The sequence below is a fragment of the Coregonus lavaretus genome (genome assembly GCF_964263955.1).
Source record: "Coregonus lavaretus genome assembly, chromosome: 14".
Classification (NCBI taxonomy): domain Eukaryota; kingdom Metazoa; phylum Chordata; class Actinopteri; order Salmoniformes; family Salmonidae; genus Coregonus; species Coregonus lavaretus.
Window position 1 is genome coordinate 8200413 of NC_140001.1, and position 12129 is coordinate 8212541.

The 12129-nt window shown below is 41.8% G+C and overlaps 2 protein-coding genes across 3 annotated transcripts; both read right to left on the reverse strand.

Annotated features, from left to right (window-relative positions):
• Window positions 1-3101: 3101 nt before the first annotated feature.
• LOC311141681 (protein fem-1 homolog C-like) lies at window positions 3102-8173 on the reverse strand. The gene is made up of 2 exons (XM_084177087.1): window positions 6832-8173; window positions 3102-5760 (listed from the first exon to the last, which is right to left on the reverse strand). Exons 1-2 carry the CDS (start codon window positions 7373-7375, stop codon window positions 4457-4459), a joined length of 1848 nt encoding a protein of 615 aa, XP_084033213.1. The 5' UTR covers window positions 7376-8173; the 3' UTR covers window positions 3102-4456.
• A 1129-nt stretch (window positions 8174-9302) lies between these two features.
• On the reverse strand, window positions 9303-11926 carry LOC311141713 (transmembrane emp24 domain-containing protein 7-like). Of its 2 annotated transcripts, none has more exons than XM_084177139.1 (4): window positions 11710-11926; window positions 11160-11377; window positions 10567-10812; window positions 9303-10302 (listed from the first exon to the last, which is right to left on the reverse strand). In XM_084177139.1, exons 2-4 carry the CDS (start codon window positions 11325-11327, stop codon window positions 10066-10068), a joined length of 651 nt encoding a protein of 216 aa, XP_084033265.1. In that variant the 5' UTR covers window positions 11328-11377; window positions 11710-11926; the 3' UTR covers window positions 9303-10065. The 2 variants fall into 2 exon arrangements, with proteins under 2 accessions (XP_084033265.1, XP_084033264.1); XM_084177138.1 differs by having other exon boundaries at window positions 11160-11392; window positions 11710-11775.
• Between the last annotated feature and the right edge of the window lie 203 nt (window positions 11927-12129).

Genomic DNA, 12129 nt, shown 5'->3' on the forward strand with positions numbered 1-12129 from the left:
AACAAATCAGAATATATTTTATATTTGAGATTCTTCAAAGTAGCCACCCTTTGCCTTGATGACAGCTTTGCACACTCTTGGCATTAATCTCCCACTAACACCATAAAATAACTAGCAAGGGTACTGCACTTGCTGCCCAGAGGAAGACTAGAATAGCTCTGAAATGGCATTGGTGTAATCATGCCACCTCTTCCTATAAATATGCCCTGTTGTTTTCACAGTTGACTCAGTGGGGTGAGCCGTTGCACAGTGGTAGTTAGGAAGATTGGTGCCTGCCTGCTCAAGTGTCCCCCGCGCGTCTATTTCCCAGTGAAAGCTTAGCTGAGGTCCCGCTTTAATGGTCTGTTGACATTCTGTTCCACATGTGCCCCTCGTACCCAGAGTTTCCCATGTTATTACCCTCTCAATTCTAAGCTCTGGGGAGGGATCTTAAATAGGTCATGCTTTCTTCGTCTAATGGTTCTGTCTCTCCTTATTGATAACAATTCAACATAAGTGAATCTTTAAAAGCTAGTCTCAGAAAATAAGTATGTTCAGAGATAAATACAGTGGAAGTTTACCATTTTCATTACTATTCACAGATGAAGCACTATAATATTTTCTCTAGTTGCTTATAGAAGTGTATCCTGTTTGTTATACGGCTGTCATAGCACCTGCACCCATATGAAAAAATACTAGCGTATACTATGCTCTAAATACTGTAGTATTACTATATTTATAAACTATTTAATTTCGTGTTTTTGCGGTCATGAATGTAGTATACCATAGTATTCACTGTAGTGTTTTTGTGGACATGACTATACACTGTAGTAGAATTTACTACAGTACAAATATTGTAGTATTACTATAGTACAAACTTTTTTTTTAAAAATACTATAGTAATTACTGGGTTTTTGCAGATATCACTGTAGAGTCTTTAAATGTATCATCTTTGACATAGAAGTGGGGTCTTTTTCCGTGAGGAAATCTACTGGGCGTTTTTGCCTTAAGTAGCCATCTGTCTTATGTAACCATACCAAACGTAACATATCATACTAATCTGAATGTCCTGGATTTACCTTTACTATGATACATCTAGTCTATGAGACCAGGCTGGGAGTCTGAAAAGACAGTTCAGCGCTTCAGCTCTTTCCTATAACCTATAGGGAACACAATATATGGTCTATACTTGGCATGTAGGTTTCTCACTCATGCAGGGCACAAATTGGGATATGGGGGGTGGGAATAGGTGGAGCATATGCAAATGACATAATATAGCTTAAAAAAGTAGTGTTTTTGCGTACATTACTGTAGTATTTACTACAGTGTTATTTGCGGATAATACTGTAGTATTTAATATAGTATTCTACAGTATGGTACAAAATTCTATAGTAAGCACTACACAATCAAGGATACTAGTGTGTAGTATAGAATTCTCCAGTATACTACAAATTATATAGTAAGCACTACACGATCAAGGGATACTACAGTGTGGTACAGTATTCTACAGAATACTATACAATTATATACTAGGTAATATAGTATTCAATAGTAAACTGTAGTCCAAATTTTACAATGGAGACTCATTTTTCACATCGGCCGATACTAATGACAAATCCCAACACTTTACTAGACAAGTAAAGAGCTCCCATACGAGGTAAAGGGAATTTCATTAGAGTACCACCCTTCCACACACAGGAAGCGGCGCAGGTCCTAATGGCACTTGTCATCTCCTGTCAAACTACTGCAACTATGTTGGTTGGGCTCCCTGCTTGTGCCAGCAAACCCCTGCAACTTATCCAGAATACCACAGCCTGCCTGGTGTTCAACCTTCACAAGTTCTCCCATGTCACCCCGCTCCTCCGCACACTCCACTGGCTTCCAGTCGAAGGTCACATCCACTACAAGACCATGGTGATTGGCTACGGAGCAGCAAGGGGAACTGCCCCTCCCTAAACTGCTCAAACCCTACACCCCAACCTGAGCACTTCTCTGTCCTGGCACCCTAACGGAGTGGAACGAGCTTCCCCCCAACGTCAGGACAGCAGAGTTCCTGCCCATCTTCTGAAAACATTTGAAACCCTTAAATAAAATCACAAATCTTTTGAAAATGATTTCACAGGTACCCTATTTTACATGACATGCCTAAATACTTAACCACATAGTCTAATAATTACTGAAATAACACATGTTATTTCAAGTTATCCCTTTGAAACTCAATAACACGTACAAATAATTTTCCTCCTTGCTCAGTTTGTCTGGGCAGTGTCTTAACAGCATTCTAAAAACATACTCTGAGCTGGGAGTTGTCTTGTGGATACAGGCCCTGGTCTCATTTAGGGAGTGCCATCTTCCTTCAGCCTGTTATATGGGTACTGACTGGAACACCTGCAGGGAGACATTGGAGTGAGCCCTTATCTAGGACATGTTTTCAGTGGGGCATTATTCTAAGGCACATTATTTTAAGACCCGACAGAAGTAGGCTGAGCGTCAAATGCCAAAAAGGACACTGTGTGTAGTCCATTGAAGAAAATAGTTTTAAAAGGGTTGGGTTCAATGGGTGTGCAAAGTCCTTTTAGTGGTGAAAAAAAATAAGCATCCAAAGTATTGCAATGAAAATAAAACCTAAAATGTGTGACCATAAAACTAGGCTATTTCGCAGAAGAAATAAAAACTATACAATTTACTCTCATGCTTGACAAACTACAGACATAATGAACATGCTCAAGCAAACATCCTGTACCCTCGTTTAAGTTTTAAATGACTTTCCAGACAAGAGCTAGGCTACCGAGTTGAGAAAAGTTCAAAGATATTACGACAAAGAAACTAAAGTTGGTCTTGACCATGTTTTGTACAAAAGAGAAACAATAACATAACCAACACAAGTCTTTGTTCAAGCACCATGGCCAACTAGACAGGCCTACTGTGATCGATCAAGAGTATCCACCCTACTGGCTACAGGCATTCCTCACCCCATTACTCATCCACAAAAGCACATCCAGTAACTGTACGACATTTTAAAGTGCTGGGGAATAGGTGTGTGCAGGAGAGTCACTACAGAGAAAAATGTAATCCTGTTGCATTGCTACTTGGGGCTGAATGAAAACACTGGGAAAAAGAGGACAAGTGCAACATGGGTTTATTGTCAAATTGGTTCTTAAGACATGAAATTGATTATTGTAATTTTGTCATTGGAAATCTTAGTCTGTAATAAAGTGCAGAATTAAAGCAAGTTCCCTGGTATGGTTTCTTTGTATGGTTCTGTACTTAGCCAAATCTATTCCTAAAAATATTAAATTAAGCCCTTTTTTTTTAACCACACGAATAAAGCTAATGTGCAAGGTTTTCACAAAGCTCAGAGACACTGTACAAGGCCTTCCCTCTTTCCAATTATAATACAATTGGACAAATATAAAAGTTACACGTTTGGGTTCGTCAATGTTCTACAGAGTTTATGCAATAATTGAATGACATGCCATTCAAAACCCAGATGTCGAGGGTTTTCCCGTGAATTCTGACTACATGCAGGGTCATATTAGTATCCAACTAACCATCTTGCTTTAGTGCTCGAATCACCATAGAAGAATCAGGTTCAAACGTCAATGATATGAAGGTTGCATACATTCCTACTCAACTTCTGCACTCAATTACTTCACCAGTTAATACATGAAAATCACCCAACCCCACCACTAACAGCATTCAGCAATTGTCACATCACATCCCTCTGCTTAGTGTAACAAATTAGGGAAAGATGAAGGAACAGGCAGTTACCACAAAAAATGCAAGATATTGCACAGAACAGTCGCATATCATAGCCTGTGCATAGGAGGAATAAAGCACTTATGGTATTTGCAAACATTACCACTTCATGAAGCGTCTTTATGGTTTTGACAGAGAAATGAGTCCATTCCATTACTCAACTCTGCAGATCCAAAACCGTGAAAACATTACCATTGAATGAGAGCATAAAGAATGCACAATGAAACGTAGAGGGTCCATATATTGGCAACATTGGCTGCGTTTGCACAGGCAGACCAATTCTGACATTTTTTCCACTATTTGGTCTTTTGATCAATCCCATCAGATCTTTTTCAGAGCTGATCTGATTGATCAAAAGACCAATTAATTAAAGAGGTCAGAATTGGAACCATGGTGATGTAAAAATGACTCCCAACATATTCCTCCATCTTTGCAGAGAGAGAAACACACAAATTGGAGGGGCACAGAAAAAATCTCTCAATGATATCTTAATAAATAGCATGGAATTGTGGAAATGATTAGTAAGCAAAAAACTAGCTTGGTTCAAAATATTGTGCATGCCCATATTACAAAAATCCCCACAGAGCTTTAACTCTGGCGTTGTAGGGGGAAAAAAGCGAAGTTCTTCACACAATGTTAATCATCGACTTCAATACAATCCAAAGAGTGCACATGGGGAGAGTAGGATCGCACTGCACTCACACGTCTTTAATAGTCATTATCTGTGGAGAAGCACAAAAGCCTCCAGCTTCTCTGGGATGTTGCCTCTGTAGGAGAGGCTGTGCTTGATGATAGCCCGCGCAGCGAGACACTGCAGGGTGGTGTGGTTGATGGGCTGGATCAGGTTCTTGGCCATCTCCTTCTCATCCAACAGATCACAGGCCATCTGCTTCAGGGAGTTGGTGCTGTCAAAGTGCGTGCCGCAGGCGATCAGCAGGTTCATGATGTCCGGGTGGTTGTTGGAGGCAGCCACATGCAGGGGGCTGTTGTTGTCCTCGTCGCGGAAGTTGACGTCCGCCCCACACTCCAGTAGGATAGAGGTGACGTATAAAGAGGGGAACTTACAGACAGGGTAGCGGCCCACGCAGGTGGTGTTCCTGTCCACGGCCAGGTGGAGCGGGCTGTAACCGTTCTTACCGCAGGGCTGCAGCTTGAGGAACCTGTAGATGGTCTCCTTCTTAAAGTGGTCCTGCTCCACGGTGCAGGGGACCTTTTCCAGCAGGCAGATGAGATGCAGGATGATGGAGAGGGCCTTGCTGAGCTGAGCCGGGTCAGGCTGGGTCTGTTTCACCGCCCGCTCAATCTCCAGCACACTCTTACTGAGGATGCCCATGAGGTCATCGAAGGAGACCGAGGTGCCCAGCAGGCCTTTGGCGCGGTCCTGGAGCATGAAGGAGAAGAGCTCAGCGAAGGACAGCAGGCTGCTGGCTGTCATGGGGCTGAGGGGGTCCAGGTTGCTCTGCTGCATGTCCAGGGCGTACTTCCACAGGTTGATACAGCGCTCAAAGTTCCCTGAGTCGGCGTATACAGCGCCCCGGTAGCGGATATAGTAAGAGGTGTCGGGGTGGGAGGGGCCCAGGATGCGCTCTCTAATGAGCAGGGCCTGCATCCTCATCTCATCTGGTTCTGAGATCAGGCTGTCTAGTTCCTCCCCATTACTTACCTCCCTGGCATGGTCATAGGCCATGATCAACTGCTTTGGGTCTGCTTTGTAGAGAATATTGTTGCCGTCCCTGTATCTCAGGTCCATGGCCCTCTTCCAGTACTTTAACGCCCCAAGAAGATCCCTCTTTTTGTCCACAAAAGTGGCACCAAGCAGTTCCAGGGCGTTTATTCTCTCCAATTGGTGTGTTTGCTGGTGTTGAGTCAGATAGTCAACAATGTTAGTGTGGCCTGTCACACTCGCAGACAGCAGTGGGGTCATTCCATAACCATCCCTCTCCATGGCGGCACCATATTTTAGCAGCATCGTCATTATCTCCAAGCTGCCGGATTCAGCACAGTCATGTAATGCTGTGTTACCTATGAAGAAATAAATACAAATTCATGTGTTTTGCAAAATGTAATTTTTGGCAGACATTCTAGCAATAAACAACAATATATATGCAAGTTATTTGAAAGTAGAAGATGAAGAGACAAAAAAAGGTTGATCAAAATGTTCAAATTGCTACATTTCAACTAAATGTGTTTGTCACATGCTTGCCTGTAACCTTTTCTCACTAGGAGAAACCTCAGGGTGATGTCCGCAATGTGCCAATCTAAGCGTCTGCCAAGGGGGTGCAAATCTCATGGATCGTAATAGATCTTGTGAGTGGGCAGTTGCAAGGCTTAAATTTAGAACAGGCCTGGGTGGGTTCACTTCCCCTAATTGGTTTAAATACAAATTAAACCAGCTTGTTAGGTGACCTCATTAGATGTCCAAATGTGAGGATTAAGCAGGTAAGCATTTGTCCTGAATCTTGCCCTGGAGGCAGAACTGCATAGTGGTTACTTGTCCGCTTGCTCTGGGCAAGTAAATCAAATTGTTGGACAAACAAAATATAGATTTCAGTTGTCTGAATGGACAAGTACAAAAATGTAATAATAAAAAAATCACTATATCAAACAATTGGGCAGGCTACTCAGATCAGAATTGGATCAGAGAGAGATTTGTGCAGCAGGTAAAATAATAAACAGACTAACTAGATAACCAGCCAAACTACGATATGTTTTGAATTGGCTCTCTTGCTAGTCAACTATTTAGCATATATTAATGTCATCGTCATGTCCGATGACCAGTGATAATAATGGGGGGCGGAAATAGCTCAGTTCTGCCTCCAGGGCAAGATTCATGACAATAAAACGTGAGACCTGCATGGATTTACCTTGAGACAGTCTGAAAAACAGCATGAAAGTGTATAGGTTTGGGAAGGCAAATTGTATCAAGACCAATCTGATCTGCAAATTACTGTGAATGTTTCAACGTTTTGGTTTTGATCTTATGAAGACAATCACAGCGCAATGCACCTGCCAGGTACTAGGTCTAACCTCGTTGCTCAGGTAGGCCCAGGATATACAATACAGGAAAAGTAACACACGTATGAATGTGCTCACCTTTAACACTTTTCCTGTTAACGTCGGCGCCTTTCTCCAAGAGATACTGGGCAATGTCCTTGTGTCCTTTGTAACACGAAATCATGAGGCATGTGTGACCGTGTCTGTTTGCCACCTCCAGGTCTGCCTTGTGTTCCACCAGGTATTTCACAATGTCCAGATGTCCATCGAAGCAGGCTGCTCTCAGGGGGGTGGAATTGGTGAGTGTTGTATTGTTCACAGAAGCACCGTGGCCAAGTAAAGATTGCACGACTTTCAGGTGTCCTGCTGCTGAGGCAGCCCATAAAGGGGGGGCACCCTCAATAGTCTCACCATCAAAATTCACTGACCCCCCAATCTCAACGGGTGCGCAGCAACACTCCATTAGATACTCCACTAAATCCAGGTGTCCGTATCTGGCAGCCATAAGCAAAGGGGTCGCCCCGTTTGTTTTCTCTGCCATTAATTTGGTAACCTCGTGGCCAATTTTGTTCTCCAAAAGTTTCTGAAGCAACCGTAGCTTGCCATCTCTGGCTGCATTGAAAACGGCCGTTTGTAAATCCATTGGTTCAGCTTCCTTCACGGGATACACAGTTGATTAAAAAGACAGGAGCGTCGACTAGATAATAGTCCGTGGCAGGTGTTGAGCAGAAGCCTTTGTTTGTGGCGCTAGCTAGCCTGGAATATGTTGAGCTTGCTAGCTAAATTAGCTAGCGAAATGGAAGGCAGAAATCAGCCAGCTAGCTACTGAGAAACGTATTTGTTAACATTGGCTTGTTGTTCTGTTTTCCCCTCTCTTCAATTGAGAGTTAACACTGGCTTGGTAACGACGGAAATATCACTTCCTCAATTGGCTGGCTAGCTAGCTGTAGTACTGTTCACCAACAACAATATTGATACCAGCTGCAATCTAACTAGTTACTCTTCCGAGTGTCCAACGTCGTTACGCCGTCCGATGTCCTTTTCTATTCCATCAAGCAGTCTTTTTTGATTAGCTTTAATTCTGTATGTCATTTTCAGACAGAACCATGTGTAAGTAGACATAGGTAGAGGATGTAGCTATCCAGTTAAAATATCAAGAACTACGGCGAGGCCCAGAGAACGCCAACATCCACCCCCACTTGTTATTTCCTGTACGTGAAGCTAAACTGGTCAACGTTGTCCAACAGCCGAAGAACGTTGAGATGCGTTTTCCTTTTCTTCGTTGTTGACCAGCTTGTAGAGTCATAAATCTTGCCCGAACGTTAAACGTTTTCCAGATGAAATAACACAAGAAAATCTACTATGGTCATTTTTCTACACTGTTCTTGAGGGGGCAGATTTGTCCACCCACTACTACACCATTTATCACGACTCAATACCCAGAATACACTTCAGTCAAATCGAAAACGATGCCGTCTTTTTGCAACTTCCAATTTATTGACAAGGAAAACATCCAATCACAGAGTTGGTATTCGCTTACGCAACAGCAGTTAAGGGAGGATCGCACTGCACTCAGCAGTAGTTACCACAGCCACAACGTCAAAATTGGCTATATCGTCAAATGTAATTCAAAGCTAGGGTTAGGCATAAGGCTAGCATTTGGTTAGGGTTAACGTTATGTTTAAAATGTGATTTTAAGTTAATTGTAGAAATAGGCGGGGTTTAGCCATAATTGACTTTTGTGGCTGTGGTAACTTGTGACGACCCAGTTAAAGGGTCAGACTTCCTCATACGTTTTATTATTAGGTGGTTGAGCAAGATTTCAATTCAATTTTGTAGTTTGTGTGAATAAAGTTGTAATCTGTGAATAAAACTGAAATAAACTAATAATGACATATTTCCATGTCCTTACAGACAGATGGAGAGATTGCATTGTATGTATTAATTTTTTTCATTTTATGCTACTGCCACCTCCTGGAGGTTTCGTGAACTAAGTACAGAGTATCATGTTTTTTTCTGTGATCATTTATTAGATCAGCAAGCACCAAGTGTATAGAATCAAGATCAATTTCAGATATAGTTGAATGCTTTCTGCAGTTCTTCAAAAACATCACTAGGCAACAACAACGTAACTAATATTTCAACCACACCCTCCTGACACATTTTTCAGTGTTGCTTACAACCACACCTTTCGTGATGTTTCCAGGTGTACATGACCCACAAGCTGCCTCCTTTGTAGAGAACAAAATGTAATACTTTTTGATCATCAGAGACCTGAGCAATGAGTGGATTTTAATGTATCAGCTATTCCTGATACTCTCTGATGAAAGAGCTCTCTAAAAAAATGTTATTGTGAACTATTCTGCAGCGCAATATACATTTTAGTCCTTTAGCAGACGCTCTTATCCAGAGTGCATACATTTTTTTTTCTTTCATACTGGTCCCCCGTGGGAAACGAACCCACAACCCTGGCGTTGCAAACGCCATGCTCTACCAACTGAGCTACACGGGACTATACATCTAAGTCCTGGATATAGATGCTGTTCAATTGATTATTTAAGGTCAGAAAATGGGTTTACCAGAAAATGTTTATTCAGCTATTCAAATAAGGAAACAATTCCTTGGAGTGCCAACACACTGATGACTGTGTAGAAATAATAATGAACAGTACGCAAACCAAAAATAAAAAGACCACACCATTGAAGAAATTAATAATATAAAAGAAATTAATGTGCTTACACCAGCTTCATTTTTATCTGTTTTAACCATATACACCAAGAACAAAACACCAGTTACAATAAGGAGATGGTTGAACTCCTGAAAATGCACCTAGTCAAAGCCCATCCACCCAAAACACAACCTCTGCTGGCCACAAGCCATGTTGACGAGTGGAATCTCAAATAAAAAACAAAGAATATGCTTACCAATTGTCTACATCAGTTATTTTGATTTGTTTGATATCACAACAAAGTTTGAATTGAGCCATTACTAAGGAGGAAGTGAGAACTGTGTGAAATTAAATTCTGCAACTACTATGTAATGTATCAAGTAGGTCTCAAATTAGAACTGCAAGACAGGCTACCAGTATGTTCATACATTCAGGAAAACAATGACAATATGCACCCACATAATAAATACATTTCCAATATTTGATAGATTTCATTTACACAATCCACTGGGTTTGTTAAAAGTAACTTCAAAACCTGAACGTATCTTAAAAATTCAAATTCTGTGAATGGCATCTAAAAAACAAAACAAATCTGCCATGAACTGTTGTTGTTGTTGTATCTGAAGTCCCTTGTGGAAGTGACTGGGATGAAATGCTGTGGGACGTTAGGATCCAACACGCGTCGTGGTGGTCTTCCTGTCAGAAAAGAAGCTCCTCAGCAAAACTACCTGGCTGATGCTGACCACCAGCAAAATGAAAGCCTCTCCAATGGACCAGAAAGCCACTCTTGTGTTGAGGTCCTCGGCACGGCTGCGTCCCTGACCCTCCCGCAGACGGAAATGTGTCTGATAGTCAATGACCGATTTCAGGGCCTCATGAATGGACACGCAGGCAGACTCCATCTGAAACAGAGGTATTTCGAGTTTAAAGATCCATACAAGATCCTTGCATTAACACGCAAGAACGGCAAATAACCAACAATGTTTGTCCATGTAAATGCACACTATTCTTTCCATGACATCTTCGCCTAATGGGGCCCACTGAAATCCAATGGCATTTCATACTGTTGTAGAGAAATAACCAATTGTTTTAATTTTGATTGAAATACCATATTCAATACCGCATAGAAGAGCACCTCTCAACAATATTCCTTTTAACAGACCTACCTGAGTTAAAGCAGTGACCCTGTTCTCATTGGGGAAAAGTGGGGGATCCTCTCCAACTTGGAAATCGAAGTAGACGGTCTTGTGCGTGAAGGTGGAAAACTCATTGCTGAAGCAGAACTTGTATGTTCCGTTCTTGGCAGCCGTGAATGTAAAGCTGTCATACTGCTTCTTCATTTCTTTGTAAAGAACAGTACCATCTGCATCCTCCAGACGACAGTCAACATCGTAATGCCCACCAGTGACAACCTGGACAGAAAATATGTTGTTTAAAATACAGCCTATCCATTTCAATATACAACTTGGTCCCATAGTAGTGGAATTATTAGCAATAATCATTCCCATAACTCCATGTCGTGTGGTGTAGCGTGTGGTGTAGTGGGCGGCAGGTCACTTAGTGGTTAAGAGCGTTGTGCCAGTAACTGAAAGGTTGCTGGTTCTAATCCCCGAGCCGACTAGGTGAAAAATCTGCCGATGTGCCCTTGAGCAAGGCACTTAACCCTAATTGCTCCTGTAAGTCGCTCTGGATAAGAGCATCTGCTAAATGACTAAAATGTAAATGTAATGTAATAATGTGAGGGCCTCAATTAACTTACCTGGAACTCAAGTGTACACTTTGTGCCAACGGTGATATCTTCATAGAAACACTGTTTTGCGTTATCCGGAAGCTCAAATGTAAGCTCAGAGCCAAACGCCCATCCACAGAGCAGGTGGGCCCAAAGCACCTGCATCAACAGTCTGATTGTACCGTGATAGTTGCACATCTTGGCTGATGGAAGGGTGGCGATACTGGTAATTTGATATCGTTGTGGACCTGCAAACCAAGAACCTTTCCAGATAATCAAACAAATAGCTACAGAATCTAAGAAAAACGTATAAATTGACAAACGAACTACAAATAACAAATAAAATAACATAAATAAAATGGCAAAACAAACACGGAATTCACAACTTGTTAGCCAACTTGCTATGCTAATGTAGCTAGCTGACAAGGCCGATTCTATTAGAAATGTAGTTCGCAAACATAAGTAGGTTTACATTAAACAATTACAACATTTGTTAATGTGTATTGTTCTAACATTTTACATAATAATTTAATAGTATACTATTTTAGTTCAATATTGTGGTTCATCCAACACTACTCACCTCAAATCCCTCACCCGGATGTAAGTATCTACTAAGAGACGTAGCATCTACGTCACTCCTCCGCGTCGCTCGTCCCTCAACCGATCAATCAAATGCCGCGTTCATATGCTAGTTGGAACAAGGAAACTCGAAAATGCCCGACTTACTAACTAATAGAACGCGGCACGTGTATAACTACATCTAGTTAGCAAGTCGCAAATGGCCGAGTTTCCTATTTCCGACAAGGACGTGAATGCAGCATTAGCTCAAGCGCAGAAACACGTCATCCGATCTAACCACGGTCTCACGCCGGCCTGCGCATGTGAAAGCCGTTAAGAATCAAAGGCACGCCTTATAATATAATAATATAATATGCCATTTAGCAGACGCTTTTATCCAAAGCCATATAAAGTTGTTTTTGACCAATGTGAAAACGTGTCA

What these genes read in the sequence shown, in the direction of transcription:
- LOC311141681 (XM_084177087.1), bottom strand. Translation starts at nt 7,375, where the DNA reads ATGGATTTACAAACGGCCGTTTTCAATGCAGCCAGAGATGGCAAGCTA. An exon ending in TAACAGGAAAAGTGTTAAAG is followed by an intron (nt 5,761 to 6,831) that starts GTGAGCACATTC and finishes ATTTCTTCATAG; the next exon opens with GTAACACAGCATTACATGAC.
- LOC311141713 (XM_084177139.1), bottom strand. Translation starts at nt 11,327, where the DNA reads ATGTGCAACTATCACGGTACAATCAGACTGTTGATGCAGGTGCTTTGG. An exon ending in AGTGTACACTTGAGTTCCAG is followed by an intron (nt 10,813 to 11,159) that starts GTAAGTTAATTG and finishes TTTTCTGTCCAG; the next exon opens with GTTGTCACTGGTGGGCATTA. An exon ending in GGGTCACTGCTTTAACTCAG is followed by an intron (nt 10,303 to 10,566) that starts GTAGGTCTGTTA and finishes CCTCTGTTTCAG; the next exon opens with ATGGAGTCTGCCTGCGTGTC.